At 40.0% G+C, this 26,466-nt stretch overlaps 1 protein-coding gene across 8 annotated transcripts in view; it reads left to right on the top strand.

The window, feature by feature from the left end:
• The window catches only part of ARHGAP10 (Rho GTPase activating protein 10), a 288,119-nt gene that overhangs the window by 76,808 nt on the left and 184,845 nt on the right, over positions 1 to 26,466 (top strand). For 6 of the 8 annotated variants that reach the window (XM_070611643.1, XM_070611639.1, XM_070611641.1 and 3 more), the window contains 3 exons: positions 1,741 to 1,836; positions 1,910 to 1,971; positions 21,550 to 21,621. In XM_070611643.1, coding sequence (XP_070467744.1) covers positions 1,969 to 1,971; positions 21,550 to 21,621 — 75 coding nt within the window. In that variant the 5' untranslated portion in view covers positions 1,741 to 1,836; positions 1,910 to 1,968. The remainder of the gene's footprint in view (positions 1 to 1,740; positions 1,837 to 1,909; positions 1,972 to 21,549; positions 21,622 to 26,466) is intronic. The other 2 variants (XM_070611640.1, XM_070611638.1) reach the window with 1 other exon arrangement.

Raw genomic sequence — 26,466 nt, 5'->3', positions numbered from 1 at the left:
AGATGGAAAATCTCTGACTTTCTGACCAATTTACTGTGAACCGAAAAGTACTCTAAGAAGCATAGTCTATTAAGAAAAAATTGAAAAATAATACCAAACTGTGACAGCAGCTGAAAGAGCTGGTGAGCATTATTAGAAAGTTTAAGAAGTGAGAGAAAGCAGCTTGTCCAGGAGGGGGCTGGGGAGCCATTGTAGTTAATGATTGGGGGTAAAGAGCTGGTAAAAAAAAAAAAAAATCAGGTAATATTTTTTAATGTAAAAATAAGAATCTTTTGCTTTCATTCCTTGTTAGCTATAATATAATGACTAAAAGAAAGAGAAAATTGCTCCTACTATCTTGCCATTTTATTAAAAACAGGCTTCAGTTTTTATATTGTTTGCTTCACTTTCTTGTCCATATTTATTTTTTGCATGAGTACTCCGATCAGCAGTTATGGGTTGCATTTTATTTATTTCAACTTTTCAGTTTGTTTGACATGAAATTGTACTTTAACACAATCTGTCAGTATTCATTGTACGGAGACAAGAACTGTAAGGAGTGCCGGAGTTGGTGAGCAGCTTCTTAGAAAGTACATGAGGGGGCCGGCCTTGTGGCACAGCAAAGTTCCCACGTTCCGCTTTGGCGGCCCGGGGTTTGCCGGTTCAGATCCTGGGTGTGGACCTATGCACGTCTTGTCAGGCCATGCTGTGGCAGTGGTCCCACATATATAGCAGAGGAAGATGGGCACAGATGTTAGCTCAGGGCCAATCTTCCTCAGCGAAAAGAGGAGGATTGGCGGCAGATGTTAGCTCAGGGCTAATCTTCCTCAAAATAAAAAAAAGGAAAGTACTTGAGACCAGAGGCAGGATTGCACTCTGGTCAGGGCAAAGCTTTGGATAAATGGCTCTGGAGTAGCATCAAGCCTTTGTTGTTGTAGTTGCTGTGCAACTTTGTGCAGGTTATTTAACACCTGTGAGCTTTAGCACTCCATTATAAAATGGAGATAATCTTATAACTCTCTCAAAAGTATTGAATGAGACCAAAAAAAAAAAAGGTATATCGCTTGGCATTGTGTGTGGCCCATAAAATAAATGGTAGCCTGTTTTAGAAGTAGGGTTTTCCACTATTTTCTGTTAATCTCCGATAAAAAAGATATGGGTCTATAGGTCTTTTGCAGAATGTCTTCTTTCTCCCACTTAAGCTTGGCCTTTAGTGACCTCCCTGCTGCTGTTTTTCTTTGAAAACTCTTTGAATCTTCTGGGTTTCTCTGGCTGGAGTTTGACAGTCAGTTAAAGGCATCTGGTTGGCTGACTTTGAGCTTTGAGACCCTTACATTTGAAACTTTGGCACCCAGCCGGGTCTCATCAAGCCCTGGGAGATGCTGTCAGGTGTGTGTGTTCCTAATCGTAGCCTGAACTTTTGAATTGGGCAAGTTCTGACCTGAGTGAGCGGAGACAGGAAAGTGCTTTAGGGAATGACGTGAAGCAGTCAGATCTGAGGAGGAACGGGGTGGAGGAGGGAATAAAGGTTTCTGCAGCACCTGCTCTGTGCCTGAGTGTAGAATAGAAGACAGAAGCAACCCAGGGAGGATGCCAGGCGGTGGCAGATGATGGGCCCCTTGACAAAGCAATTGGGTTGTGCCTCCCGGTGGACTGAGTGGAGGAGAGCTCTACAGCTGTATTGTCCTTAGAAGGAATAAATTTCTTCTAAGCCTTGACTTAAAACAAGGACCCAAGTAATCATTAAATTGGTCTTTTTAGGTCTTTCAGCAGCCCAGCGGAAGTTTGCTCATTCACTCAGAGACTTTAAATTTGAGTTTATTGGGGATGCGGAGACGGATGATGAACGCTGCATAGGTATGTAAAGATGAGGTTTTGGTTTGCTTTTCTCTGCTTTGGCCACCAAATAATCATTCCTTTCTCTTAACAGATGCTTCCTTACGTGAATTTTCTAATTTTTTGAAGAATCTGGAAGAACAGAGAGAGATTATGGTGAGTTGTGGAAAGTAAATTAATAAGTCCAACTTCAAGCAGGGAAAATCTAGGTTTAGAAGCTGCTTCTGATCAAAGTTCTGATGCATTTATCCATGGATGAAGTAGTGCATAGTGGTGCAAAGAGCCCTGGATGAGGTCTGGTGAGCCCAGATTTCTAGTTCTACAATGTGCTGACTGTGGTGAAAACTTGGACAAGTTGCTAGACCTCTAGACCAAGGCCCTGTTTCTTCGTCTGTAAAATAGTGGATTGGAATATATCAGTGCTTCCTAAATTTTTTTTTAGCAGTGGAGTACTTTCGTTTAAATCAAGTCTCAAGCAGAACCTTAATATATCAAGAGGATAAAAGCAGAAAAGCTTATGTAGACGCTGAAGGACAGAGGACAATGTTAGAGCTGACTCTCACTTCTGTAGATTTTCTAGGCTGTTTGGAGAGGGAGACAACTTGGGCCTGGAAGTCTTTAAAATCCCACTTTGCCTTGAGATTCATGATGACAACAGTAATAATAATAGCTGCCTCCACTGGATGTTCTCCACGTGCCCAATGCTGTGCTGAGTGCATTGAGTGGATGATTTTATTTAACAAAGCTCAGCAATGGATTTTGAGGGTATTGAATAATATTTACTCATCTTTATTAAAAGCTTGCGTTTCCCTCCTAATGACTGATATTCATTCATTCAACAGAGATTTACAGTAGGATTGACACTGATATGACACACTATCCATTCTCGTCAGTTTTTTCAGGCTTTAAAAGAATGACAAACTTTTTCCCATGTTCTTGAGGATGAGTACTACCTAGAATTATATTAGAATGAAAGAGTGTGAGTGGGTTCAGATGTAATGATAATAATAATACCGAACATGACAGCTGAGATAGTTTACTGTGTGCCCCTTAGTGGTCTAAGCTGTTTACCTAATCATAAGTCACTTAATTCTCACATCAACCCTATCTGTTGTTGCCTCCTATTTTACAAGTGTGGAAATTGAGGCACAGTACCTTGCCTAAGATGACATAGCAGCTAAGACATAGAGCTGGTATATGACAGAACTGGGCATTCTGAACCTTCCACCACTGTGGCCAGTGTTTTAGATGTTACTGTCATCTTCTGGGTGGAGGCCAGTGGGGATCTGTCTGGTAGAGTTGCAGTAGGGAAGAAAGGAAGCAGTAGGAGGAGGGCACTGATTTTGACTTAAAGGTGACAGGGACATATGGCCTCTAAAAGTCCTAGTGTAATTAGCGCTGTACCCTAGTTCTGAGATAATTTGTATATGTTACCGTAGAGGACATGTGAAGGTACTGTGGTCCCATTAGGTTTTCCTGGCGCAAACTGTGACATTATTCATTATTATTCATTATTCTGTGATCAATTATTCATGTGATCCTGTAGTCACTGATTTTTCAGCTGTGATAGTGGCTAAAAATAGTGCCATGACGTCATCAGTCTACTACATAAGGTGGGTCTGGGGGTGTGGGTGGCAACAAAAAGTGCATGTTCTTAGTTTATGTTAATAGTATCAACCTTTTTGTTCTCAACCCTCTTTGATACTTATACTTTTCCTGGGATCCTGAGCCTTCAGCAAATATGTATTTGATCTCGTTTTATGTTCCAGTCACTGTTTAGAACCTGAGCACACAAAGGCAACAAAGCAAAATCCCTGCCCTTATGGAGGTTACATTCTAGAAAAGGCATGTGATAAATAAACAAACATATAATACCTTCTCTGGCAGCTATAATTGCTACAAAATGAAATAAAGAAGAGTAAGGAGCCAGAGAGTGGGATGGGACACTATTACATCCAGAGTGGTGAGGGAAGGCCTTTTTGGCGGAGAACTGTATGAGGTATCCTGGTATCTGTGGGAGGACAGTTCTGGGTGGAGTGGTGCTGGATTTTAGCTTTACCAAAATACTGAGTGATCACTGCCTGTCTTGATATTCTGTTTCCATTTTATGTTCCTTGAGATGAATTGACCAGGTCAAAAAATTGGAATGTGGTCTTAGCTCCAGGCTGTCTCACAGAGAGAGTGTGGTTCTCAGAGCTCTTGTTAGCCGGCTTATTGATGTAATCTTCGGCTGTGATGGGGGTCAGTATGGTCTCTGTCTTAGGTAGGATAAGGATGGCAGGGCTGGGTTTCCTGTGCAGGGTAGATGTGGGCATAGGATGTTGTCTGTAAGGCCACAAACCTCAGAGAGGAGTGGGATGGTATGTTACAACCCATTTGTGGATAGTAGGAAGCTATTCAAAGCCAGAAGGCAGTGGGGGACAGCTACGACTAGCCATAAAGTTAGCTGGAGCACCTAATGCTTTCTCTCTCTCTCTCTTTTTTCTTTTACCTTTTTATTTTGGAAAATTTCAGGCATGTATAAAAGTAGAAAAATAAAATTAAACTAAAAGTACCCAAAACCCAGCTTTAATAACCATTGCCACACAACCAATCTTGTTTCTCCTGTACGCCTCACTACCTCACTAACCACCCCATTATTCTGACAGAAAGCCTGGAATATCGTTTCATCCATAAATACCTTAGTATATAGCTCTAAAAGATAACTCTCTTTTTGAACCACAATATCCTTGTCACACCTAACAACAAACAAATAGTAATACCTTAATATTGCAAAGGATTAGGTTGTATTCAGTTTTTTCTAATATTCATTCACAGTTTGTCCCTCCCTTCCCCAACAGTTGGTTTATCTGAATCTGGATCCAAACACATTATATTTGGTTGATGTTTCTAAGTCTCTTTTAATCTGTAGGTTTTTCTTTCTCCCTTTTTTCCCTTGGTAAGAATTCCTGATACTTTCCTATTAGCTTTAAAAGACCTTTAAAATAGTACTGCTTCCTAAGTTATCAGTGAGTCATAATAATGAAATTAATAAAAGTTAAAAAAGGTTGGCATTTAACTCATACTGACATTATTTGGGTGTTTCTGTCTCAACTTGATAGTCAGTGATGACTTTTTCTTTTTTTACCATGGAAATTGCATGGAATCATAATGGCTAACTTTGTTTCTTGAAATAGATTGGAACACTTATTAAAAAAAATCTTTGCTGCTTTACTAGATACCAACCTTAAACTTTTGAATAGGAAAAGAAACCTCCCTCAAGAAGTGTCCACTGTAGCCCTGGAGAATAACTGGTAAAAAAGTGAATTAAAATGGACTATACTAAGTGTGATAACAAAGGTATAGAGTGTGGCTGCGTGGACCGGGGAGCAGCTGAGCCTCTGCTTGTCAGGAGAGACTTTCTGGAAGAAGGCACATTTGAGCTGGACTTTGTGGGGCAGAGATGCAGAGGAGGACCTTTATGTAATTTAACAAGCTCATACATCCCCACCAAGTGACAGGGGGATAAGGAAGTTCTTTAAGTAGCTAAAATGGATGCCAGGGGATTCTGAGAACTTCTAAAAACTCTTCTTTTACTTAAAATTATTACAACCCAGCAGCACGTTAAAGACCACATATTAAAAAAAAAATGCAAAATGACAGCTGTAAAATAGAAGTAGAAATGTTCTAAAATTGGTTCCAAGCATTTAACATAATCTTAGTGGTCACTTAATCTTTAAAAGCACTTAGTATTTTCTGAAATCCTAAAATTAAATGATGGTGCAGCATAATAATTGAATATTCAGGGGCCGACCCTGTGGCCGAGTGGTTAAGTGCACGCCCTCTGCTCCAGTGGACCAGGGTTTTGCTGGTTTGGATCCTGGGCGTGGACATGGCACCACTCATTAGGCCACGCTGAGGCCATGCCACAACTAGAAGCACCCACAATTGAAAAATATACAACTATGTACTGGGGGGATTTGGGGAGAAAAAGGAAAAATAAAATCTTTTAAAAAAAATTGAATATTCATAGTTAAGCCTGATTCATTAAAATGTTAAAAAAAATTTTTTTATATAATATAATCTGTGTTTTAGAAGGCCAAGACCACTGCCAAATATTTTTTTAAAGTTTTCTGTTTCCTAAATAAATGTTAAAATAGGACTTTGGACTTGAAGGAATAAAGTCATCAGTCCAGAAACTCAACGATCAGGAACAAGGTATTCTTTGTTGATTTCGAGCCACCAGGTATATGTATTCACATGCCAAATCTATATACTTCAATAGGCTAGGTTTGTATATTTCAACAAATACTATTGTGTGCCTGCTACATGCCAAGCACTGTGTCAAGAGCTGTAAAGACAAGGGCATAGTTCCTACCCTCGAGTAGGTAGCTGTCCGCTGGAGGAGATTGCCAAAAGCATACTTCATGGTAACAGTTATTGGGGAATTTGGGGAAGGCATTTTGGGGACATCATTTCTAATCTGAGTTGATGGATGCATCAGAGTAACCAGGTAGGGAAAGATGGAAGTGAAGTATTCATTTCTTCCTTGAGGGGAAAGCTGAATTTGGGAAAGAGGGAGAGAGATATTTGCATATCCTCTCACTAGTGTCCAGCTCTGTAGCCATTAAAACTGATTGTTGGGGAGGGAAGTGGAAAGAAGCCAGTCTAGGAAGTCAGAATGTTGTCCTCCATGCACAAAAGTCTAGTGTCTGTGAATGGATGTGCAGTGCCCTTTAAAAGGCCAATATTGCCTCTTTCAGGACTGGGTTTTCAAGGGAGTAGTATGTACTGATAATATGGCCAACCTTGACTGTGAAAGTGAGTAACTCAAGTTGGGGAGCCGGGTACAGTTAGTGGCCAGAATTTCTGTGCTCACTTGTGCGTGTTCTCCGAGGGAAGTACTTTGTGGTGTTTCTGCCAGAATTCCAGAGATGTTCTCTCTGGCATGGCAGGACATGGCGTACTTCTCTGAGGTGGGCAGCTGTCCAGGAATTTAGGGACGTTTAAAATAGAGCTGTAGTGTTGATGATGTTCTTTTAAAAACCCATCATATTGAATTTACTTCTCTACATGTGTCCTTTTATCATATCTTTTGGTTTTCGTCCTTCACCTAAACATGACTGCTCTGTTTCTCAGGGTTATGGCAAATCAGGGCAGTTGTGTGAGGCCCAGAGGATGAGGGAAAGCTTCAGGGAAGAAGGGATGCCCGGAGAGAGTAGGTAGAGCTTGCCAGATGGTGCATGAAAGGCACCTACCTCTCATCCAGAAGGGGCTGGAGGCCGACTGGGCTGGCAAGCAGACGTGAGGAGGTGTCTTGTCCACCAGCTGCAGCCCTTCTCCCACTTGAGCAGGATGACCCTGTGCGTACATTGGCTCTTTAGGCTTTTTGAGACTCTTTTCTTGTTTTTTTATCTTTTTTCCCACCACAGATTTCACTCTTGTGAAAACACTGGGTCAAGGAGTGCTTTCTGGGTGATTTGCCCTGGGCTTATGGCCTAATGAAGAAGCCACTAGGCTTCTGAATACTGAAGGCTTTTCCTTTCTTTTTTTGTTATTTTAAACAATTTTAATGAGGTATAATTGACTACAATAAACTGTGCACACTTAGAGTGTACAATTTGGTCACATTTGACGTATGTCTACAGCTGGGAAACCATGTCCACAGTTAAGATAATGAATCTATCCCCTCACCAAAGTTTTTTCGTGTCCTGAAGGCTTTTCTTAATACATAGTTTAGATGCTTCCAGGCAAGAGACAATAGGCATTTCCTCAACCTTGTCTGACTGGCTTCACTCCTTCCTCATCATTCTTTCGTTGTCTCAAGTATCTTACAGAATCATGGGGTTAAGTGATTGCTATGTCTTTTGGGGTTTTTGACACTGATTTTTGTTCTGAACTTTCCACTATTTTTTTTTCCTTCAAAAGTTCTTCATGATATTATTAAAATAATATGTTGGTTAAAATGAACTAAATATCTCTTACCTGTTGGGAGAAATTTTCGTGATGTTCTTTCTTTAGTATACCTGAGGGCACTGGTTCTCAAAACTTGGTCCCTGGTCCAACAGCATCAGCATCCCCTGGGAACATGCTAGAAATGTAAACTCTTGTGCCTCACTCCAGACCTACTGAATCAGAAACTCTGGGGTAGGGCCCATCAGTCTGTGTTAATAATCCCCTTGGGTTATTGGGAAGCATGCTTACATCAGAACCACTGGCCCAGGGTGCCAGTGAAATCTCTTCTGGCATTTCTAGCCTTGGAGCTAGATCTGTCTGAAAATTGGGAACTGTATAAATTGCTTTTTAATAACTTTATGTCTACCTGGAGGTGAAAATAGTCTTTAAAAATCTAAGCTTTTACCTGTCATTTCCAACGGATTTTGGACTATACCTAGTTTATTTAGTTTGATGGAACAGGTTTCTGTTGTTAGGAATTTGTGTTACTTAATTTGTGTTTAGCGTTGCTTATGAGTTTCCATAACGTGATAAGTACCTAAGGCATTACATGCCATTGGAAAGACTGTGCCTTTAGTTTCATCTTATTATAATATTTTATGTGGTATATCAAACTTGTTTTAATCAGTTCTTTTACAAATAAAGTGACACTTTTTTGTTTTTTTAATTGAGTTCATAATAGTTTACATCATTGTGAAATTTCATTTGTACATTATTTCTTGTTTGTCACCACGTAAATGCTCTCCTTCACCCTGTGCCCACCTCCCATCCCCATTGTAACCACTGAACTGTTTTCCTTGTCCATGTGTTTGTTTATATTCCTAAAGTGACACATTTTTATGCGGAATTCTGTTGGCAGGCACAGTCAGATGGGGAAATATTCACCTTGTACTTATTTATGAAAACTGTTTAGTGTAAAAGTTGTCAATGACCTAACTTGATGAAGCATTTTTCTCCTTGAAACTGACCTTTACAATTTGACAACATTGTGTTTTCATATAAATCTTTTTTCTTTTTTCCTTGTAAACCCATCTCGTGTGAGGCCTTGCCTCATGACTCAGTGTCCTCTCTGTTAGTGACTCATGATCATCTGTGGCCTCTGAGCCTTGTCATAGTCAGATTCTACTTCCCTATTGAAACTTCCGTTTCCTATATTTCATATCCTCGGGCTTGTTCTCTGCTTCTGAGGAATCAGCTAGCTCTTCTAATAAACCAGTTAATACTGATGTGGAAGAGCAAAGAATAGGACATAGACTCTTCTCCCTCCAGCGCCCCGCCCCCGGGCAACTAGGGACACCAGAATGTAACCAGCCTGCTCATTCAACTGTCTAATCCAGAGGTGTGGTTCCATTAGTGGGAGTCAGTTCAGCTGAATCTACAATTTCATGAGGAAAATGTTTTCATTCAGATCCTGTCATGTAGTACTCAAAGGTCTGGTGTTGGCTCCTAAAACAAAGAGCTGAGAGAGAACTTAGGGGAACTTACATTTAATGTCTTCATTTAGAAAAAGAAAGAGGGAAACTAGAACTCAGTGAGGTGGAGTGATTTGATATACATCACAAAGTAAATTGGTGACAGAGATGAAAAGAGAATCTTTCTCCTATCTCCTGGTATCCTAAGGACATTTTTCCTTGCCTTTAGCTCCTTCTGAGACTTAATGCCCTTCCCTCTACCTTTGAACCTGGGTAAAATGGACGTGTGGCCTTATAGCTGCTGCCCACTAGGCGACAGTCATGAAGAAGTGTGAACTTGGTTATTTCTCCTGGCCTGTTTGGACACTGTAGCCTCTCAATATTTCAATCAAGAAACCACTTAAGGAAGAAATTCAAATCCTAGTGGTTGTTTCAAAACCTGCCATTGAGACCTTCTGGTTAAGACAGGGTAGTGCCAGTATCAGTACCTAAATAGTGGGTGCCATCATCTCTGGATAGGATAGTGGCGCTCCCCTTAAAGAAACTGGCATTTCCGATGTTCTTGATGGCACAGAGGAAAAATTGTGTAGGGAAAACCAGATATTGGTGACTGAGATGAAAAGTGATTCAGAAGAGTTAGAGCCTAAGAAATGTTAGAAATGTCTTAAGTATATTTTTCTCATTGTCTTTTTTATGAATGCACAAGAGGGATACATGATGAAAGTATACTTGTCAGAGAGCGTTTTCAATAAATGTAAGTTTCAAGTGTTAAAATATTAAATCAAGATTTCATTAGCAGCATCTTTTTCTTGATAGTATATAAAAGAACGGAGAGTCTTACTATTGGTGGCATGTTAGATTGAATAAAATACCATACTTCGATGGTGGTGGGGATTATTAGAGGTGCAGGGGAATGCCAGTGGCCATGATGGTGTAGTGGAAAGAATATGAACTTTGGAAGCATTGGCAGCCATGAGGTCCCTTTCAGATCTCCTACTGCATGGAGCGTAATCGGCCGTCGGGCCAGCTGCTATATGATTCCGTCACTCCATTGGTAGGAAGGCCATACTTCCCATGTCTGCCCCCAGCTAGTGACTGAGTACAGCAGAGGCGCTAAAGCAGGCTCATTCCTGGGGACCCTGGACCCCTCTGACAGGCAGCCTTGGCCCAAGGAGTCCTTGATGGCCTTACTGAACTTTACCTAGAACTGCACTGCAATCTAACACATAGCCATTCAACCTTCCTTCCCTGTCTCCTTCCCCTGGGGTCAGACCTGCATCGCTGTCTGACAGCTCTTCCAGCCTCCCCAGCTCCCTCCCCATTTTCTCTCATAGATGTTTCTCCTAATAAATTTCGTGTATTTCTAATCCTGTCTTGGTGTCTGCTTCTTAGAGGACCCAGACTAACGTAGACACAGACTGTTTTGAATGAGAGATGATGTATACAGGAGACTAGCATAACTATTCATGGTTACTGTTATCACCATCAGCAGGAAATGTTGCATTTATACAGAAACTCTATTTTTTTTTAAGATTTTATTTTTTTCCTTTTTCTCCCCAAAGCCCCCCAGTACATAGTTGTATATTCTTCGTTGTGGGTCCTTCTAGTTGTGGCATGTGGGATGCTGCCTCAGTGTGGTTTGATGAGCAGTGCCATGTCTGCGCCCAGGATTCGAACCCAATGAAACACTGGGCCACCTGCAGTGGAGTGCGTGAACTTAACCACTCGGCCACGGGGCCAGCCCCCAAAGAAACTCTATTCTTTATGTCTCTAAATTTCTAGGAGAATCCCACTTCATTCACAAAACAAATATTTTGAATGCCTGTTATGAGCTGGACAGTGTTCTAGCACCTGAAGATACACTGAGGCATTAGGCTCTTGTCCAGGATGAGGTGCTCAGCTGCTGGCCATATAGGGGAGAAGGAGTTATCCAGAGCCGCTGCCTTATGCCCATCCTTTTCTCTCTCTGCTGCTCAGGTAGCCCAGGCCTGGCAGAAGGGCTGGAGATGTAGTCTCTTTCCCATTGGTCAAAGGCTAAGCTGTTCTTTTCTGAACAGTTTCTGTCTCTCTCTTTCTCTCATATTTCCTTGATTCAACAATTAACTACGTAATTATTCATGAGATTCCATTTCTAGCTATGCCATTGAATTATACCGTTCACTTCAGAAATTAAAATTTTCTCTTATTTAAAGCTAAGAAACAAAATTTCAAAGTCTCTCACGCTACTTTTACAGCTTTCTGTCAGGCTCATCTTTCACTCACTTCTGTGGGGTTTTATTCCTTCTCATAATGTTCTGCCCAAGTATTTATTTTGTTTAAAAAATAGATCCTTATTGTCCTCATGCACAGAGGAAAGGGAGATCAAGTTTAGATCTCTGCATGTCCTTATTAGGTTAGCTTGTTCCTAATTTATCCAATAGCTTTTGCTCGAAGATTCTTAACTTTTCCTAAGCATAATAAAAAATAATCTTTACTGATGGAGTCTATTTGATTTAAATAATCTGAGTAAAGTTTCTACTTCTTTTTTTCTATGAATGTCCTTCAAAATTGATGCCAGCTTCTTTTTTTTCTTCAAAGAAACGCTAAGATATTTTTAGAAGACACACATTAAGGGAATCTTGAACTTTTTTTTGGATACATTGACCTGTTTTCTTGAGAAGCCAGGTTATGGCCAAATATTCAGGGGATTAAGTCACAGAGCAGAAGTTGACACAACTTCAGCTCACATCCTCTTGTTAGGTTTTAAGCTAACGGAATTTAGGACTGAAAGTTGGGTCTTACTCAGTTCCTCTTGATAGTGAACCCAAATCTGCTGCTCTGCAGCCTCTCCCTTGTCGGACCTGTTTTGTCCTCTTGGACTGTGAATGAAAGCAGAAGTCTGGTAGCTGAACTGATGAATTTGGGATGTATATTTTACGAATTGTAGTTCTTAGGCTATTAAATGAGACTGCTGTGGTCTGAAAGACCAGACATTCGAGGAACCATTTCATGTTAATTGGCTCTCAGTTTTCAGGTGTAAACTCTGTAGAATTAACTTACAGCACCTCTGAACCTTTGTCCCAGTTAGAGCTTGAGTACGGGTTCATTAAGATTCTCACTAGTTCTTAGCTAGTGGGTTTGAGTTATAGTCACTAAGAAATTTACTTTCGTTTTACATTAATTTTTTTCTACCAGGAGGATTAGCTTAGCTTGAGCTGTGCTTAAAAATAAAATATCATATAGGGATTTATTTATTTGGAAGTTAAAATTGCTGCTAGTGTGACATCCCCTCCTTTTTATTCAAATGTGTTAAATAGGTAGGGAACAAGTATTATTCCTTCTTTACAGTTGACAATATTCAGGTAACAAAAGAGAGGTGTTTTTTCTTATGGTCTAAAGCAGAACTAATTAGAACAGAGCCAAAATGAGAAAATGTTGGTTACCTATTTGTCACTGTGTCACGGTTCTTTTAGCAAAACCAGTTGTGAAGCTTTTTCATTTTTTGTTGACATCACAGTCTTTTGACTCTCTGTTCTTTTATTATTTCAGCTATTAAAAAAAAAAAAAAACGTGGGAGGGCTTTATTATCCATTTTAATTTTCCTATTAAAACTTGAGCCCTGGGCCAGCCTGGTGGCTCGGTGGTTAAGTTCGCATGTTCGGCTTCGGTGGCCTGGGGTTCACTGGTTCGGATCCCGGGTGCGGACGTGGCACTGTTTGGCAGGCCATGCTGTGGCAGGCATCCCATGTATAAAGTTGAGGAAGATGGGCACAGATGTTAGCTCAGGGCCAGTCTTCCTCAGCAAAAAGAAGAGAATTGGCAGCAGTTAGCTCAGGGCTAATCTTCCTCAAAAAAATAAAAAAATAAAGATTTATATTATTTAAAAAAAAAGAAAACAAAAATACCGTGAGCCCTGACTGATGGGGGAAGGCACAGTACAGGGAGAGACTGGCTAGGTGGAGAAAGAGGTAGCAGAGGAGGAGTGTGGATGGAGAGTAATCTAATTAAAAATGGGTTAATCAGGAGAAAATATTGTTTAGGAATATTGAGAAAGATAGTACTGAAATCATTTTGATGGGATTCTTGTAAGGTTCTGAAATATTAAGAAGATTAGTTCTGTATTAGTCTGGATTCTCAGTTTTAAGGTCCAGCTCTTCTGAAAAGAAAGGGAATTTACTGAAGAATATTAGGGAGCTTGCAGTATCTTTGTGAGGTTTTGGGAACCAGGCGTGATGCCTGGCGTCACTTCAAAGAACTGGGCTTGGAGAAGGCCATCACCACTTTGCCAGCGAGTGTAGACAAGACAGTATGCCCCAGCAACTCCACTGCCCTGATGGCTCCGGGTAGAATTGCTGCCTCTAGAAACTGGAGTAGTTGCTACCACCCACAAGAATTTCTGGTCACTGGTTTTTGGAAGCACTGTCTTCCAAATCCAAGTCTAGGCTAGGAGCATCTGATGAGTGGAACTCTGACCAGCTGCCAGTACCTTACTGCAAGATGCCTGGGAAAGCAAGTGTCCGTCATTTTCAGCTTTTGTAGTGGAAGGTGGGTTCTGCCTCATTAGGTAGAATTCCTTAAACATGGGCAGGTGTTTCAAGTGCTGGGTAACCCAAAAGGACAGCTATCCACTACCTATAATGTTTATGCCTGATTATAAGGCACTACCGTTTTCCTATGAGAAGATTAAGCAAAAAATCTTTTGGATAGTTTGAATGTACACACCTTTAGGTATGCATATGTATGTCCGCTAGAGAATCCTGTCTACTTTCATTATTTAGTTGATTAAATATGTGTCTGTATTTTAAGATGAAGTTATCAGTGTATACTTTAGGAATATTTCCCCCATTTATTTAATAAAATAGTTATTCCAACATTTGACACCTTTGACATTAGTATATTTATCAGAGACACCTTCTGAATTTTTCAGCACAGCTTTCTAGAGACCTCATGGCCACATCTGAGTTCTTCGAGATACAACACCCTTTAAAATCTGTTTCTGATGCTTTCCTTGGAAATTTTATCCCAAGCCACAGGCATCCATTTGCAGCACATTTGGGCAGTCTCTTTAAAAAATTTGTCCCGGAGATGTATTTTCATATTGTAATCACATACCTTGTTTCTTTTAAAGTGATCTTTATGAAAACACTGAATGCTAATAATTTTGAAATCATCTCCAGAATGACAACTGAATTTCTTACATTTCTTAAATCCGCTACTCCCCCCGCCCCGTTTTTTTTTTTAACCCAGACCTGTTAGTAATCTATAAGCATCTGAAAATACATGTGATTGGGGCCATTTCTGGCTAAGATTCCTCCTGCAGTTGTTTGTTGAGAAAAATAATGGAAGGTGCACTCCTTAAGGAAACTAAGAATTCTTCTATAGGGCAAGCCTCTTTTTTTCTGAGGGACAATTTTGGGGAAAAGATTCCTTATGTTTGGAGATGTATTGTGATGATAGTTCCTTGGCACCCTTTCTCGAGGTTCTGTTTCAAGGAAAATAAGCAATACATCTTTGCTGAATGATTTCTTTGCTGCTATTCTTGACATTGGAATTGGAAAGTATAGTTTCCCCTTTAGTCTCGTGAAATGGGAAGTATCTGGAAGGTCATGGGAGAAAATAGTGGAAATTTTCCTTTGCTCTCAGATTATGCATTCCTCTGGGGTCAAGAACATTTGGAATCCAGGCTTAAAATAACGAGGGCCATGGGGAATGGACATAATTCCTTCTGTTTCATTAGACTCAGTCTGTCCTTGTTAGTACTGAGTGATTAGAAAGGCATGATTTAGTTCTTATAGTGATTTATTCATTGTTTTACCTGGACTGTTACTTTAGGAATCTATTATTAAAGATATGGGATGTAGTTACCTTTTTACTGAATATGGGTTTCTAGCCCTAATCCCTGCTCTCTTTAGAATTTACAAAATGAGAACTTAGCCTTTGATCTCAAATGTGGAAATTTAAGGTAGCGACAGTGGTTCCTCCCCCAAATGGAGTCTGATTCCCTGCTGGTCAGCCGTTATTGTCAGCAGATTTCTCTGTTCTAGGTTGAACCTAGAGAGGTAGAGGTTGGTAAAGATACCACCCTACCTTTCCTTTTCTTTTTAGACATTTAAGTTCTTGTATCCAAATGTCTAATGAAGAGAGATTTCAGATTTGACTAGTTGTAGGAAAATTTTAATCCCCCAGACTATTGTGTAACAATCTTGTCCTTTGAATTGTGAAGTTGTAATGGGTTCTGTGGTTTGCCTTCATAGCATTATAAGGCAACATTGAAGTGTCGTTTGGCCCTTTGCCTCTCCTAACTCATGCAGAATCCCGGATCATAGGATGGATAGGCCCTCAGAGGTCTCCTAGGCCAACTTTCTCTCAGTGAGGAATCTGTGATGCTATGTCCCTGGACAGTGGTCTTCTAGCTTCTGCTTGTTTATGTGGAAGGAGATAGAGGTCACTGCTTTGCTTGATGCATTGTAGGTCTTATTGAGTTCCTCTTGATAGTGAACCCAAATCTGCTGCACTGCAGCCTCTCCCTTGTCAGACCTGTTTTGTCCTCTTTAAGCAGATAAAATGATTTTTGCTTCTCTCATACAGTACCCATTTAAATATTTAAAGACAGCTTTCGTGTTCCCTCTAAATGTTTTCTTCTTCCTCAATCCCATTAAACGCCTCTGGTTTTCTTACCTATTCCTCCTAAACCTTTTTAACGTTTTGGTAACATTCTTGCTTTGCCCCACTTACAAAATGTGTTAATTGTCTCTCTTAAAATGTGTTAACTGTACTATTGAGAGAGGTTCTGGTCTTGTGGGACACAGTTGAATGATTACCTTGTTTGGATTTGAATAATATATGTAACCTATGTATGTGTTCATTATCGTCTAAGGCAATTTATGACAGCTTTGGCTCATGCTGAACTTTCAGTTAACTCAACTTTTTAGGAACCAAAGCCCCTATTAAATTCACAGAAACTGTTGTTAAGATACCTTTTACACTTGAGCGGTTGCCTTTCAGCATTGAAACCCTGTGGATTGCTTATCCCAGGTGAAGTCCATGGCACCGCTTTTGAATCCCTCTTTCATGTGAGAACTACTTGAACTGTGATTCTCTCTTCCAGCAGTCAGCTTTCCCTCCCGACTTTTGGTCCCCTGCAAGTATGATAAATGTATATTTTAAAAAAATACAATCAGATAAGAATAAGTAGATCATCTTATGCCATGATACTCAAGATGATTCTCTCAGTCAGGAGTCAGCCAACTATGGCCCATGGGCCAAATCCACTTTGCCTTCTGTTTTTGTGAAGAAAATTTTTTGGAACACAGCCATGCTCATTTATTTATATACTGCTTATGACTGTGTTTGTGCTACAATGGCAAGTTGAGTAGTTGCAACTGAGGCCGTAGGTCTGCAGAGCCTAAATTATTTACTATTTATTATTTATTTACTATTATTTATTGGCATTTTATAGAAGAAGTTGGCTAACCCCTGCTCTAAGGTGAGAGCAGCTGATTAATTTTCATACTTTATGTTCACGTAAATGCATTCTGTTTCTAAGCAAGACTATCCAAAACCCTTTCCCAGGCTCCTTAGCCAAGGCTGTTTATGACTTCTTTTGTGGCTGGTTCGAGTATTTTATGGGGAAAAATATGGTTATATAACCTTATATGTGGGTTATAAAATACATTCTGTATTTGCTTTCTCTCTCTCTTTAAATTATCTGATTGATTTCTAGCGTGTTAGTATTTGAAAGCTTTTCTCCATATTATTACTTCAGCTGTCTCTTTCAAATTGGGAAATTGCCTTTAGAGTTCTGGGGCAGTCCTAGATTTGTCTCTGGGAAAGAAGGATCGTGTTTTGGCATTAGAAAGCTTTAGTAGCACTTATTACTCACAAATACTCTATAATACTTCTGTGAAATTGTAGAAGGAACTGAGAGATTCCATGGAGTCTTCACTCTATTTTGAGAAAAAGAAGCAAACGATCCTTGTTGCTCAACCAACGTTGCCTCACTGAAGCATTTAGTAGCTACTTCATTATTTTGTTCTTGAGCAGAATGCTTAAGATTCAGTTCAGAAGTTACATAATTAGACTTTCTTAAAGAAGAAAAATGATAGTGGATTTTAAGTTTTAAAATTTTTAATCAAATTTTTTTTTTATTAGAGTCCGTTATAGTGGTATCTGTCACACCTACTTCTTTCCTTGTTTTGCAAGTTGCTTATTGACCTGCTAACAGTGGGGCAGAAACCCCTTATATTCTTTTCCTACACTAGTGTTAGTCCTTGGAAGTCAGGCACATATTGCATCAAATTAATCCTCCAAGTGAAGGACAAATATGATGACCCAAAAATTGCTCTTGTGGAATCTTTGTGGCCTGGTCCTTTTGTGAAGGATGGTGTTTACTCCAGAGCGTGGAGTTTTAGGGTTCTCATTTTAAAAGGCCTTCATACATCTAGCGTTTACTGGGTATTTCCTAGGTCCCATGCTGATGGCTAATGACACCCATCTGATCTCTTTAGCCTCTTGTCCTGATTCCTGACTTCTTCAGCTGTTTTAGTGACACTGAATTGCTTATTGTTCTATGCTCTGAAATTGCTGCTTTCCCCTCTCCTCATAGAGGGCCTTTCTCTTACTCTTATCCTTCACCTGGAGAACTCCTGTGCCCTGTTTCAAGTTCAGCTCTGCATTATCCCCTTTAGGAAGTCTTCTCTTAACCCAGGTGGTTTCCTCCTCTGTGCAGCTTGCCCGCACTGCGCATACTACATAGCATTAGCCCGCTGTGTTTACATCTCTTGGAAATTCTCTTACCCAGAATGAACCTAACCACCCACCGCCTGCCTGGGTTGTTAGATAAAATCTCACATGAGGCAGATGGATGCCTCCATAAACTCCTGCTCACCTTCCTGCCCAGGAATGTTTGTGTTTCTCTAGGAAGTGCCCTACCCGCTGTTTGTTATGGTTCTTTCATTCATTCTCCTCTCTGTTCAAATGTTTTCCGATGCTCAGACTCTGTAATGACCTTGCCTTGTACTTCATGGAAAAAAATACCCATCTGGTAGCAACTCCCTCAGCGTCTCTTCATGAAATCTGTAAACCTGTTTGTATTGGCACTTGTTTTCTCCTTTCTATCACAAAGGAGGGAAGGGTTTCTACTGCTGTGACAGGTCAGTACCTATACATGGTCAGCATCCCATCTCTTCCCACGTTAGAGACTTTGAACCATCTTTTCTGGATTCTTCATGTGGCCATTTAGATGTGCTCTCATCTCTTAAGTACAGATATTCCATCTTAAAAGAGAAACACGCCTTCACTTGACCTCAGGTTCCCTTTGAGTAGTCACCTTCTCTCTGTTCTGTCCTTCATGGCCATCCTTCCTGCAAATGTCCTCACTTTTCAGTCATTAAGCTACTCCGGCCCTTTCTTCCTCTTTTCCATGGATGTTGCTAAGGTCTCATTCCTTCTTTAATTTCTCTGCAGCTCATGCATTTAAAGCTCACATACCCTTTTCTTCTTTCATCCAGCATCCTGGTAGCTTCTTCCCAGTCTCCATTGCTAACTCCCCCTTCTCATCTTCCTTTTCCTGACCTCAGTCCTTGGTCTGGGACCTTTTCTTTCTATCCTCTGCCATGTCCTACCTATCTACTTCCATGACTTCAAACTCCATCTACTTGCAGATGACTACTAAATTTATATCTCTGATCTAAACTTCTCTTCTAGGCTGTAGACCTGTGTCTCTGACAACCCATTTCACTAATCTTTTGGGTATCTCCCAGTGTCTCAAATTTGACATAATCCCTTAGTACTTGCTCTCAGCTGCTTTTCCTCAAAATTTTCCTATTTCAGAACATAGTATTCTTGTCTATTCAGTTTCTCATGCCAGAATCTGGGAGTGATCCTGGAAACCCCACCTTTTCCACATTCAGTCTGTTACCGGTTTCTTTGATTCCATCTGCAAATCTCTCTTAAATCTGTCTACTCTCTGTTTCTGTTGTCGCTACCTTACTCCAAGCCACTGTCATCTCTTGCCTGTTCCACTCTAGAAGCCTCCTAACAAGTCTTTCTCCTTCCAGTTTTCCTCACCTCTAATCTCTCTTTCTCAGAGCAGCCAGAGTAATCTTTAAAAGATCTAAATATCATTGTGTTAATTCCCTGCTTAAAACCCTCTAGTGGCTTTCCATCATACCCAAAATAACTCTTTCCCTGGGCCCACGAGGCTCCGCGTGTTCTGGTCCCCTGCCATCACTCATCTCATTCCGTTCACTTCCCCGTTCTTTATGCCCCAGCCATACTGGCCTTTTGCTATTTGCTACAATATTAACTCCTCACCTTCATCCTTTGCCTCTGCTGGTTTCAGGCTGGAAACAATTTCCCTTGTTCTTTGCACCACTAATTCCTTCTCATCTTTCAGGTCTTAGCTAAAATGTCACTTTTTTGATAAAGATCTCCCTGAGCACATTTCTCCTTATATATCCTCTAATAAATTCCTCACCATAGTCTCTTTTTGTCCATTTGAGGGAATTACTAGAATTTGCAGTTATACATCTACTTATGTGTTGACGTATCCACTGTTTGTCTCCCCTACTTGGCAGTCAGCCCTATGAGGGCAGCGGCTCTCCTTCTTTTATTCATAGTTGTATCTCTAGCACCTGGCACTGAACACGCAGCAAATATTTTTTTATGTGTTTAGACTTTATTAAGATGGCTACTTGGAATGGGGAAGGTACCCCATTTAGTACTTTTATTGCAATGTTGTATGGTGGTTAAGCTTGGGCTCAAATTTACAGGGTTTTGAATCCCCGCTTCTATCCTCTGTGAACTTGAGCAGTTATTAACCCCTGTGATCCTGACATAGAATGCTGGGCTGAGTTCTTGAGTGTGCCAGCCTCTGGGGGAGATGTATTACATGTAGGTTTATTCAGGAACATTGGTAGACTGGATCCAATATGGAAGCTTAGGAAATGACACTGGTGCTGATAGAAGTGTGCCTTAAATTAGAGATGTTGTGTGTCAGTTGGATCCCTTTAAAAATGTATGTATGGCAGAACCTCTCATATCTGCCCTCCCAAATGGAACTTTGGGCATCCCCTGTTGGCTTGGGTACTTGGGATTCCTGACGTGTGCTGCTTTGTGGCTGCTCTGTTCTTTAGTACAAAGGACTCCTTGGTTTGCCCTTGTTGTAGGTCACATGATCTACAATGGATGAAAGTACCATACTGTGAAGATGCTCCCTTTCCCTTGAGAGTGAGTGTAACCCAGTGCTGGCCTGGGGAAGAGGGTTCAGACGCTGGTCATCATCACATTTATGAGGGTTCCCTGTCTCACAGTATGAATGGTCTCTTTGGGAGAAACCCTTACGTAATGAAACACTGCACAGGAGCCTTTCGTTAAATTCAGATTCCTTTCCTATTCTAAGTCACTTATTTTTTCTGTAATTTTAAGCTTGGAATTTTGGGAGCCTTTTTTGTAAAAAGAGGGACAACACATTATTATGAAGTGTTTTGAAGTTTGCTTTTCCATTCTGGGTATTTCTAGTCTCCTGACAATAGAGGCTGAGAAAGCCACTACTCACCAGCATATTATTATTAAATGCATTCCCCGTAGATAAATATTCTTTTATTTGCATTTTCAGCATTGTTAGTTTCAGATTCTGCCTTAAAACGAAAAGCCCCACAGCAGCCAGCTTAAGAATGAGCGTGGCTGTGGTTGGAGTCTGTGTGTGGCTCCTATCTTGTCGACCTTCCCCTTCTGTGCTGTTTGCCGGCACGCCCAGTGTTTGCTCTGACTGTGGCGAGCTCCAGTGCCTGCTTTACTGGTAGACCTTAAATCGCCATGAGGAATTTCCAGTAATGAAGGGCAGACTGATTGTATTTATTATTTATTTATTTATGTATTTATTTATTTTGCGTTATCTCCCCCAATCCCTCCTGTACATAGTTGTATATCTTAGTTGCAGGTCCTTCTAGTTGTAGGTGACTGACTGTATTTAAACTTGTTGCCACAAACCTAGCCCTTTACATAATGTAGTCTGATTACTAATAAAGGAATGTAATTGACTTTTAAATTTCTGAGGAGGGGGAGGAAAAAAATTCTCAAACAGCAGTGTTCTGTTAATGAGTGTGATAGGCCGCTTTGTTGTTGAAGACAACCCTCTTGGTATTTCCCTGAAGAAGGAGCTGTGTTGGGGCTGTGTGGCGCGTTTCCCTGGCGCTTTGCCCCACCTCCTCTTCCCTGAAAATATTTATGGAGATCTGGTGTGTTAATAAATTTAGAAGTGATTTAATGGTTGCATTGGCAGGGAGAGATAAAGCTGTTAAATATGTTGTTCAGTTTATTTCTGGGTGGGGTGGAAGAGGAAAATACTAATTTTTTCCCTTTTGGAAACCTAATCGTATGCTCTTTTGTTATCACTCTTGTTCTCCAGGCATTAAGTGTAACTGAAACCCTGATTAAGCCCTTGGAAAAATTCAGAAAAGAACAACTTGGAGCTGTAAAGGTTTGTGTCTAATTTGAGTAACTTGTAAACAGAAAATGTAGATGTCTCTGCTGCTTCACTGTATACTTTATTCACATTTGGCAGCTTCGAAGGAGATGTTGGAGTAAACCATCTGTTGTTTTATGTTTTAAATGTGCATTTTCCCCTTTGGGGGATATGAAATTGAAAACAAAACAAAAACACCTGGACAGGATAGTAAAACCTATAGTAATCGTCTTTGGCTACTCATTTCCAGATAGAGTTTTAAAAATATCCTTAACCAAACAACACATTTACTCTGAATAGAAGCATCTTATCTCTGTGGGGGGTGCAGTTATTTCTTCATACGCCTTAGTTTTATGGAAGAGTGTAGCATTATACCAGGGTTTGAGATTAGAAATGCTCGTACACTGTGATGCCATTGAAACTAGGAAGAGAATATTAAGTTGTTGGGATGTAATTTCCTTCAATTTAGCAAAAATTTATTGAGCTTCTGTTGCGTGCCAGTGCTGGGGATTCAAAGATAAGTGAACCACAGACTGTACTCAAGGATCTGACATTTAGCCAGGATTTCCGGGAATAAGGCAGGGATTTTGCCACAGGGAGCTTGGGATATATTTGACAGCCTCTAAAGTTTGCAAACTGAGCCTTGAAATTACCCCCGAAAAACAGTTTCCACCAACCTTCCCTGAATTTTGTGTATGTACTTGAGGGAGAAAGAGTAACACTCGAGTGTTGTTGACCATTTTTGGCTTGGCCCAAGGAGAAGAGAATAACATCAATTTTAGGGAGGGAAGAGAGTTTTTATATTTGTATTTTTCTCCCCACATGGCTGGGCATGTGAGGTTTTTTTTTTTTTTCTTTTTCTTCCTAAATAAACTATTAAAATTCTTTTGTACAAATAAACATTGTGGCCTCACTGGCTGTAACTACCCAGATGGACCCAAAAAGTGTCAGCTGCTTGGTTACTATTTATGGAATCAATTCTCCTTTAAGTGACTTGTTAAAATATTAGACGTTTCTTTTTGGCAGAATATTTGACAGGTTTTAGTGAAGAGCTTTGTTTTGAGGGGAGGTCAGAGGTAGTCCCCCACAAGTCCCCTTCCTGGGGTTGTTTGCTGGGCTGTGTGAAGCTGGGTTGTGTCCTCTGGCTTTGTGGCAGGAGATAGGGGGTCTGGTTTCACATCTGTGACCTTGCGCAAGTGATTGGCTTTAGTTTCTTATCTGTAAAATGAAGGAGTTGGGGATGTGACTGCTCTATTTTGTGGTTTTTGGATTCTGTTTTCTCTGATCTCATCTCCTTAGGCTGTTTTAAAGTTTGAACATCTTGGTTCTTTCTTTTTTAACATTTCGTTGGCAGCTTCTGAATGTAAACAATGTCCATTTCTTTTTTTTTCTCATTTTAATTGGATGATTGCGGGCGAGGATTATATTATGGAAATGAAAAATGAGTGTGACTTAATTTTCTTTTTATTTGCCAGCCACCCTACTGAGTTTTATAAATTTCTGACCTCGAACCTTCTATTGACTCCCTGACCCTCTGCAAAATTTCCCAGCGTCTCATGTTGTATTGTTCAGAGCATATCTTGACAAAGCAACTTGCAAGATAAATGGCCATATTATAAAAGGGGAAATTATTTTAATAGCTTTAGTTTATGCCTTGAGCTATTTGATGGCCAAATTCTATGCTAAAGTCCCCTTTCTTTATTTCTTCACTGTTCTTCTGGCTTCAAGTTTATAAAAGATTTAGCCTCCATTCTTGTTCAGTGGAATATGTGTGTTGGCTGTCATACCTGTTGATGGTGTTCCTTTGAGGAGGCCAGTTGTTGTGAGTCACAGGGAGAAAGAAGGCTTTTAACTGACAATCTTGTATATTATAGTAAACAGTTGAGACAGGTGGTTTTCTAGGTCATATAGTGACATATAAACATCTGTCTCTTTCATTAGATTCTTAAATCTTTGAGAGAAAAGACTGTGCTTTATTTCTCTATTTTCTGCCAGCATTCACTCTTACTGTATATGATATCTAATAAATAAGCTATTCAACTAATAATTCTAGAAGAACCAGGAAGGGGTTTGTAATCTGGATGTTTGGTTATTGTCTACATCTGTGCTTCCTAAACATTCCATCATGTTTTGACGTGTTCTTATTCCACTGGTTAATCTACTTACATGAGATACTTAAAAATAATTTTACTCTCTTGGGTTAAAGGTCTTTATTTATTTATTTATTTATTACAGCATAAAGCAGTTTTCATATGGGGATTAAAAAGAAATGTCCTTAAAAGTTGACTACAGCAGAATTTTTCAGATATCAGTGTCAAAATCTTAATCTTCTCTTTTCTCTTCTCCTTTTTCCCTTCTGGTAATGTCATACCCTCTGCTTTTATACTGAAGCTCTCTCTTTCAGTTCCGTTTACTCTCAATTTCTCCAGTTTCCAGAATCCCAATTACATGTTTAACTTGTGGTTTTAATGTAATCTAAACTGCTAAGTGGTTTTTGTAGGTTGGGTTTTTCAAAAGCCCCAAGGTATCCTTTTCTACCGTTGGCTTTTATGGGATATGTTGTTCAGTCATATCTGTTTGGTTTGGCATTATACCTCCCTTCTGTAGTTTCTGCCACATTTTCTTACACGCATGTCAAGTTCTCATTTCTGTTTAAAAAGCCCCATTTCCCACCACAGAACACAGGTATTTCTGTGCTGTGTCACATCAAGTTACTATTCAGTTTTTTGAAGGCCTCACTCATCGCTTATCTCCTCTGAAGCTCTTTCACCTTCCCCAGGAGCTTCTCCCCTATTCTCAAGTGTCTGCACACACTTTGTCAGTAGCCTTTGCTCCTTGAATGTCGATTTAGCCACGGGAAGCTAATACAGGTACCAAATAACGTAGAGCCAAGTACATTTCGTAAAATTTCCAAGAATTACCAGAACTTGATAAGGGTTACAATGAAATTTACAATTGCTTTCTTAGATATTGGAGCAATCAAGAAATGAAAAATGTGGCTTCAAGCAAGCAGTAGCGTGCACGTATCAAAGGGGATGCAACTAAGCTATATTGATAATAGAGCTGATTCAAATGCTGTTTTGGAAAGAGCCAATTACTATTTTATTAAATAGAATAAAAAATTTAACCAGAGGGTTGAAAAAAAAAGTTCATTGCATATATTATAACATTGCCTCAGCTATTACCAGACACCCTGGGATGAGAGGCCCTGGGATACGTCTGTGAATTAAAACAGTGCTGGTCTTCAAGAAATTGGCAACTCTCTGGGGGAGATGTCAAATAAAAAAGCAATAAAAATATATTGTAAAAAGTGCTGTAGTAGGGGTAAGCATAGGAGCTCTGGAACATGCCCTGTCATCTCAGCTTCGAAGCACCAGGAAAGTCTTTCAGCAAGACTTGATTCTCCTCATTCGAATCCCATTTCTGCCGCTTGACTAGTGATGTGATCTGGGGCAAGTTATGTAAGGCCTCTAGGCCTCAATTTCCTAATCTTCAAAATGAGACTAATGACACCTGTCTCAGAAGTTTATTATGAGGATTAAATGAGTTTGATAATGTATTTCTCCTGTCTGGTGTAGGACCTGGCATATACATAGTTGCAATTATTTTATTATCCCATGCATGGCTTGCTCCATATCAGTTTGCCAAACAAGAATTGCTCAGGTTTTTGTCCCTTCTCTGCATGCAGGGTTCAGAGGTGACATGCCAGAGCACTGTGGCTTGTGACCCTTCTGGCCAGATAGTGCTAAGATGATGGATAGGTGACTCTGGTGCACCTGCATAGGAACCAGTGGTGGCATTTTGTCAGTGTTGGTGCCACTGCCACCATAGGCTTCCTCCTTCACTCATTCTCTGACAGATGTCTCCTGGGCACCTACTGGGTATGGAATTTATGCTCCATTCTGTGGGGATAAAAGCTGAATTATCATCTCTTTGGAGAGGCTGAAAGAGCTTAAAGGAAAGGGGGAAGAGAGAGTGGGGTTGGATAAGCCAGTGCCGTGTAGGGTAGGAGTGGGTGACTTGGTGCAGGAGTTGAGGGAGAGTGCTGTTTTCCCCTCTAGAGGGGTGAGGGAGCACTTCAAGGAAGAGATTGCATTTCACAGGGGCTGTAGGATGTTGGGAGACCAGGAGATGATAAGAACAGGGCTTGCAAAACTCTGCTTGGCTTGGATATACAGGATTGCATTTTAAAAAGTGCTCCTGCTGGGCATATTGCATGTAGTATGAATCTTGTTTCTTGTATGTGTAGTGTTACTCCTACCTCTTAATTTAAATAAAAAGGGAGAAACATTTGGAATCTCTAAGAAAATAATTAAGCTCTTCTCTAGATTAGTCATGCCTTATGATTTAATATTTATAGTTTGATAATAAGCCTTTTCATTTCCTCATCCTAGAAAATTTGTAAAATATTAAAAATAAAAAATCATCTGGTAACTTAAAAAAATTCTCCTCCTCTAAAACAAAACAAAAAAATTCTAATACCCTATGGAAGTGCCAACAATTCACAATTATGTTCAAACTTCTGTGAATTCTTTATATATTCTTTATCCATTTTTCCATGGAAGTATTAATGTGTGATTTTAGCAAAAAATTGCTTAAAGAAGAATGTTTTACGTGTTAAGAATATTTACTTCTTTTCTTAAATATTAATTGCATCTTCTCCGTGCTTCTTTGTTTGCCTTTTGCTTGTTTATTATATATTTTTGGATATGTAGAAGTTCTTATGGCTTCTTCCAGTTCTTTTTTGCTCAGAAGGTCCTTTTCTATTCTGAGATCTGATGAAAATATTTTTTTTATGACTCCATTTTTTACTTGTGACTCTTTCTGTCCATCTGGAATTAATTTTCATATGAGATGTGA

The sequence above is a fragment of the Equus przewalskii genome, chromosome 2 (assembly GCF_037783145.1).
Source record: "Equus przewalskii isolate Varuska chromosome 2, EquPr2, whole genome shotgun sequence".
Lineage (NCBI taxonomy): Eukaryota > Metazoa > Chordata > Mammalia > Perissodactyla > Equidae > Equus > Equus przewalskii.
The sequence above is the reverse complement of the archived record's forward strand: the minus strand, read 5'-3'. Positions and strand labels throughout refer to the sequence as shown.